Source organism: Tuber melanosporum (genome assembly GCF_000151645.1).
Source record: "Tuber melanosporum whole genome shotgun sequence assembly, scaffold_25, strain Mel28".
NCBI classification, from domain to species: domain Eukaryota; kingdom Fungi; phylum Ascomycota; class Pezizomycetes; order Pezizales; family Tuberaceae; genus Tuber; species Tuber melanosporum.
The window spans coordinates 944,644-951,453 of NW_003298919.1; the positions used below are offsets into that span (position 1 = coordinate 944,644).

The following is a 6,810-nucleotide window of genomic DNA, read 5'->3' on the forward strand; positions in this document are numbered from 1 at the left end:
AGTACCGGTGTTCCAGACTTTGGAGCTGTCTGAGACATTGCAGGTTCCTTTGCTTTCAATTTGATTCCATTTTAAGAGGTTATCTTAAAGCGTTAGACTACCATGCAAACTGCACAGCGTAACTGCAGCTTGACAGCCCGCGAGCTGGGTTGTGAGTTGTCCATCTCATCCTATCGGGAACAAAACCTTCCTGCGGCCAAGAAAAAGAAAAAACGTGACAAGATCTGCGGCGCGATCAGCAACGCTTCCGAGTAAAACCAGTGATTTTCAATTGTAGATACAAATTCGGGCCATGACTCGGTGTAGTTTGGCCTCTGGAACGAGCTCATTGCTTCTGTACCGGGAAAAAGAATTGACAACGCGGTAGGAACACCTCCCCGGAGAATAATCTTCTTTTTCGTTAGCTTTCCCATTTCAGCTATCAAAGCCAAGAAATGGTCCATCAGTTAATCCGTGGGGGGCACCTTTGTTCATAAGTTTTTTCCGTTACATTTTCTTGCCGATGCCCCTCCCCGCTTCGAGATTTTTTCCTCCCTCCACCCCTCAGTCCCTCCACAAAACCCTCCATCTTCCCCCTTCCCTTCCCCTTGAAAAATTCACTACACATACTCCCTCTCTCTCTCTCTTCAATTGCCTTTGTAACCACTGTAGCAGGATTCACTCGACTTTCACCAAAGAACCATGACTTCTTACGCTCTTTCCCAGGCTCACAAGGAGGTTTGTCACCTTTCTCCAATGTCAACTAACTTCTCACGACTCACTTCCCCGGCGATAGCTCATTGAGGTTCCGCTCCGTGCAAGTGACCCAGAAGTCCAAAACATTATGGTAAGCAAACCCAGCCATCATTAGTTTGTTCACATCGATTCTAACCACTTATCATCTGGGATAGGACCTGGAAATCAAGCGTCAACGTGAATCGATTCTTCTCATTGCCTCTGAGAACGTCACTTCTCGTGCAGTTTATGATGCTCTAGGATCACCCATGTCCAACAAATACTCCGAGGGATACCCGGGAGCCCGTTACTACGGAGGGAATGAGCACATTGACTCCATTGAGTTGCTTTGCCAGAAGCGCGCTCTGCAGGCATTCCACGTCGACTCCGAGAAGTGGGGAGTCAATGTCCAGTGCTTGTCCGGATCGCCTGCCAACTTGCAGGTTTACCAGGCTATCATGAAGCCCCATGACAGACTTATGGGATTGGACTTGCCTCATGGAGGGCATTTGAGCCATGGATACCAAACAGACAAGAAGAAGTACGCTTTGATCACTCTACCCAAGCCCAAGTTGTGATTTCTAATACTTGTTGAATAGGATTTCCGCTGTTTCAACTTACTTCGAAACAATGCCGTACCGTGTCGACACCGAGACCGGTATCATTGACTATGATATGCTTCAGAAGACCGCCCTTCTTTACCGACCCAAGACCTTAGTTGCTGGCACATCAGCTTACTGCCGTAACATTGACTACGGTCGTATGCGGCAGATCGCTGACTCTGTCGGTGCCTACTTGGTTGTTGATATGGCTCATATCTCTGGATTGATCGCCGCCCAGGTCATTCCTAGTCCATTCGAGCATGCCGACATCGTTACCACCACTACTCACAAATCACTTCGTGGGCCCAGGGGTGCAATGATCTTTTTCCGCAAGGGTGTTAGAAAGGTCGAGAAGGGCAAGGAGATAATGTACGATCTCGAAGGGCCAATCAACTTTAGGTGAATTTCAATCGTCCTTGCATCGACGAACCCCCGTACTAACAAGGCCGGTACAGCGTTTTCCCCGGTCATCAGGGTGGGCCTCACAATCACACTATCACCGCCCTCGCTGTTGCCCTCAAACAGACCTTCTCCCCAGAGTACGTTCACTACCAGGAGCAGGTTGTCGCCAACGCTAAGGTTCTTGAGGAGGAGTTCAAGCGCATGGGTTACAACCTCGTATCCGGCGGAACCGATTGCCACATGGTCCTTCTTGACCTCCGCCCCCAGGCTCTCGATGGTGCCCGTCTTGAGGCTATCTTGGAAGCCGTGAATATTGCTTGCAACAAGAATGCCACTCCCGGTGACAAGTCCGCCCTGTCACCCAATGGTATCCGCATCGGTACCCCGGCTATGACCACCAGAGGTTTTGGTGGTGTGGAGTTCAAGAGAGTCGCTGGCTACTTTGATTACTTGATCAAATTGGCCAAGAAAATCCAGAGCGAGTTGCCAAAGGAGGCCAACAGGCAGAAGGACTTCAGGGCCCACGTCTTGAGCGGAAAGGTACCCGAGTTGCAGGCACTCAGGAAAGAGATTTCCGAATGGGCTTCTACTTTCCCTCTACCCATCGGACCGGCCTCTTAAAGGGTTGTTTGTTTCCTCATAGCTGCATTTCCTTTGTTCGGTGTTTTTGTGTTTTTATATCGGTATTCTTTTTTTTTTCCTCCTCATTGGTGTGAACTGGACGAAACAAATGGGTCATAAAAAAAGTGTCTTCAACATCACATGGATTTATAGGATGGGACGGATTCTCTCCACCATTGGATCCGTTAGCTCAACGCTAGGCCATCTCTTTAAATACCAATAAAAATAAATACCAATCATCTCAAAACTAGATACCAGTAAACCGCGCTTGTTGAAAATTTTCGAACTACCGAGGCACCGGGGTGAGTACGGTAAGTGCCATTCCCTAAACCAACTGAAACATTCCAGCACTATTTACAAGGAAGATGTTGAGTAAGTGGAAGCGAATATATGCGGACTTTGTCACTTTCATCATGCCCCTACTGAGCAGCCCAGATTCTGCGTGACTAGTATCCTGAGCAATTCACATCTTGGGAACAAGGTTTTTCCTATCGCGATTACTCAAATAGGCTATGATAGCATTGATTATTTTAAATGGGGCTGGAATGTTTCAGCGTTTTAGGGATTACCCAACAGCCAATGAGAGCCCAAATCAAAGAAATCAATAACCACTACAGTATTTTCTATCTAAACATCCTCTTTTAGGTAAGGCAGCTCTGAAACTAACAACTCTAGTCTCAGAAGGCTTGTCAAAAAACCTGTACGAGTAGCAACGCTCTAGGATCCTTCCTCTCGGCCGGAGTAGTTAAAGCCACAGCACTGAATGCAAGCAGGCAATTCGAGCCACACCCGAGACAAAAAAATTCACAAAAAGGATAAGGCCCTGTTCGGCATATCACTTTTATAGCATAAAAGGCACTTTTACGGCATAAATTCTGGCATATTAAAGTTTTTTTCTAGGGGTGCGTTCGGTACAAGGAATAATCATAGCAATGATATATTTTTACGCCCTGTTTGACTACGATTAAGAGACAGGTTCAGGGTTCTCATGACAAAATGGCCAATAGAGAATCAAAACTAGGACTATGAAATGAAAGGAAAATTTCTGGTATTATACTCGATACTCCAAGTATCCTTTCGCCTCAATCACAGCAGGAATCCTGTGTGGCTTGGGGGATGACTTGGCATAAGCTTCAGTTCAAAAGCCAGAATTATGTTCAATTCCTATATATCCATGTCAATTTTCTTTCTTTAATTATCACCAACAGAATCTTGGACACCTTATTTTCCTTCATTTTTTTCATTTTTACTTCTCCCCCCATGTAGTGTTTAATCACAGCAAAATAAAAATAAAATAAAAAATAACTGCATTTTGGCCCGGACTTAACATACAGGTAGACTGCACTCTTTTACAAGAAATTTTATGCCAAGGCGTCCCATGTCGCAAAATATTTGGTGCACCCTCTTGACGTCCGGAACCATATCATACCAGTTACCGTATTAACTCGAGTTATCCACTTATCCCCGCAAGAACCTCTAATCTCCGTCAATCCTGGCATGAGCCCAAGATTGGTCTAGTTTGAAAGGTTAATATAATTGTGAATATCAGTTAATGAGATTCCAACAGCCAGCAAACACAGTCCTTACAGTGTGAGGAAAACACTAACTTTGAGGATTTTTGTTTCAGAATGCCGAGATTAGGGGACCCGGTGGAGATAGTGGATAACTCGAGTTAAGAGGGAACAAGAATGCTGGTAATCATAACAAGGATTACTGTGCCGTGTACTAGTACGGTACTAGTCTAGTGCCGGTACTTGTGTACGAAGGGTGTAGGGAAAGTCTGGCGAACGTGGCGGTGCATGTGACGGTGCATTCATAGGATCGAGCTCTTAGATACAATACAAACTAGTAATGGGTAGGACCACCATTTGCATCAATAACAGCTTGCAACCGTTCCAGCATGCTTCTAATAAGACTCTCCAAAAAATCAACTGCCACAGAATCTCAAATAATCTGTAGAGCTACCTTTAGTGGCTCTAATTCCTCAATCCTTCCCCATTGTTCTCCTAACTCACATTCAATTCATCCCCAAACCTATTCTATCAGATTAAGATCAGGGGATTGGGGAGGCCAATCCATCATCTTATCAACTCCATTTCTTTCCCGGTACAGAATAGCAAATTTCTGATGGTCGGGAGCCCAATCCTCAATTATCTATGTCCACCCGTAATCTTCGCAGGTCTGATACTAAAAGGGAGTGAGATGTAGATCAAGTACTTGTTGGATATATGTAGAAGAATCAATAGAAACCTTATTTGGAACGAATATCAAATGTGATTTTAATTTACCACAAATTGCCTCCCATACCATAACACCATTTCTTCTAGAGCTCTCCCAATCATCAATACAGTCGGGGTGGTATTCCTCTGCTGCATTTCATATCACCATAGGATGGTGATTAAAGCCAATGGTCAAGAAGTAGGACTCATCAGAGAATATGATCCTAGACTAGTCATCAAATGCCTAGTGAAGATGAGCTTGAGCCCACTGAACCCGTCGTATTTGATTTTGCGGTCGTACTTTAAACTTCCGTTGAGGTTGGCGTTTATGGTAACCCATACTGGCCATAACTCGACGAATAAGGTCTGCAGAATAGGCATAACCCATTTCCTCCTGTATCATATCCCATGTCATATGGCGGGTCCAGCGATCACTAGTCACAAAAGTATGTAACTGATCCTTTTCACTCTTGTCAAAAACTGGGGGTTGACCTGATTGTCTCGCATTTTCTGAGGTTCCAACCATCTTGGTTTTTGGATAGATCTTTTGGCAGGTTCGATAGTCAATATCTACCTTTTATATAATAATTGGTAAGCCACGTTATTGCACAATTATCTCACTAGCTAATAGTTCAGAGGTTAAAGACTTACTGTTCAGGCAATATTCTTCCACCACATACGTGGTTTTGTATGGTCGTGCAATGCAACAATACGAACCCGCTCATCTTGGGTTGTTTTCCTGCCTCTTATTTCTGAATGATAGTAATCTGCTCGAGTACCAGAGGTTTTCATTTTGGAGTGGTAATATGCTTCAGTATCGTTGACCAATTCCGAGTCTCTGAATAGTGGATTCTCATGATGGCCGAATTACTACGTCAACAACTCCCCTTCCAAGACAGTGCCACTGCCACATGCACCGCCACGTTCGCCAGACTTTCCCCTATACCCTTTGTACATATCATACGAGTACTAGTACTCGTGCTACCGTAAGAACTTGAATAATATTCATAATTGAACCTCGTGCCAAGACGTCCAGAATTCCCTCTCTTGGATAAGAGATGTGAAAGCACCGCAAAAAAACTAACCCCCTCAGCCCTAGCTTAAGACAAAAAAAGTAAAAAAAAGCATTGCACCTTACCAATAAAGGCAATCCCAACGTCCTAGCGTGAGGTTCAATTATTCAAGTTCTTACACTACTTACTCGTACAGTCACCCCTGGCTATCCCTTTGTGGGCTGAGAAACTGGCGAAATCTCTCTCATGCATTAGCGCCCAAGCTAGGAGCTTGGCATCTGAGTGATATCAAATGAATCTATGCTCAAATCTACTCTACAATTCTCATATCTACATACCGGATGTCTTTTTTGTTTTCAAAATAAAAAAAATAACTACCGCTATGGAACAGTGGCTAAACTATGCTAGCGAGCAAAACACGGCCAATTGCTTCCACAAAGCGCACTTGGGAGGGAGCATGACCGAAACTCAAACCGAGTAAGCTTAGGCCGGGAGTGGCCTTCCTTCTTACCAGTGCGAAAGTCATACCTGCAGATACAACACTCTCGGTGCTTTTCCATTTTTTTCAAGATGGTGAGAGGAGGTGACTTCTACTGCAGGCTTTTGTAAGGTTTGGTGTTTTGGAAAATATGTAGGTGAGGTTGTAGAGCGGTAACGTGTACTTCGTCAATATTGGATTTGTCTGACTCTTTTGCTCCTTCCCTTAGTACTCTGAGTCTGAATACCTAGCTGTTTAAATAGCATTCACCAAAACTCCACTTCCAGTATAGGATGCGCCAATGGATGAGAAAGGATATCATGCTCAACCAAATCGCCTAAATCCAGTATCCGGTTAAGCTCACTTGTTCGGGGAAGATTGAGCAAAATGTGAGCATTCATGGTTGATAAATCCAAAAAAAAATAGAAAAATGCAAGCCAGTTCCGATAGGCACACTGGTGGCTAATATAGTCTGTATTCTTTTATTTAACAAAAGTCATAGTAGTATTATAAATTCTGTGTAGCATACTTGCACGCCTTTGATCAGCTATATTGATACTACCTATATAGTAGTTATAGTCATCAATTGCAGTAGGAATAAATAATGAGGCTTGGTTGCAATCACCAAATGCCTTCCATACAATAGGAGTATTGGTACTTGTATTGTGGGGCCTCCAATAAAGACTAGGTGTAATCTCATTCCAGAGATGGACAGTAGTAAGCGTTCTAACTACATTATTGTCCATCAACTGGAAATATAA

The 6,810-nt window shown here is 44.0% G+C and overlaps 1 protein-coding gene; it reads left to right on the forward strand.

Annotated features, from left to right (window-relative positions):
• Window positions 1-552: 552 nt before the first annotated feature.
• GSTUM_00006315001 (uncharacterized protein) lies at window positions 553-2,586 on the forward strand. XM_002838474.2 has 5 exons: window positions 553-717; window positions 776-826; window positions 891-1,255; window positions 1,314-1,715; window positions 1,772-2,586. The coding sequence occupies exons 1-5, from the start codon at window positions 682-684 to the stop codon at window positions 2,337-2,339; spliced, it is 1,422 nt and encodes a 473-aa protein (XP_002838520.1). The 5' UTR covers window positions 553-681; the 3' UTR covers window positions 2,340-2,586.
• Window positions 2,587-6,810: the final 4,224 nt, after the last annotated feature.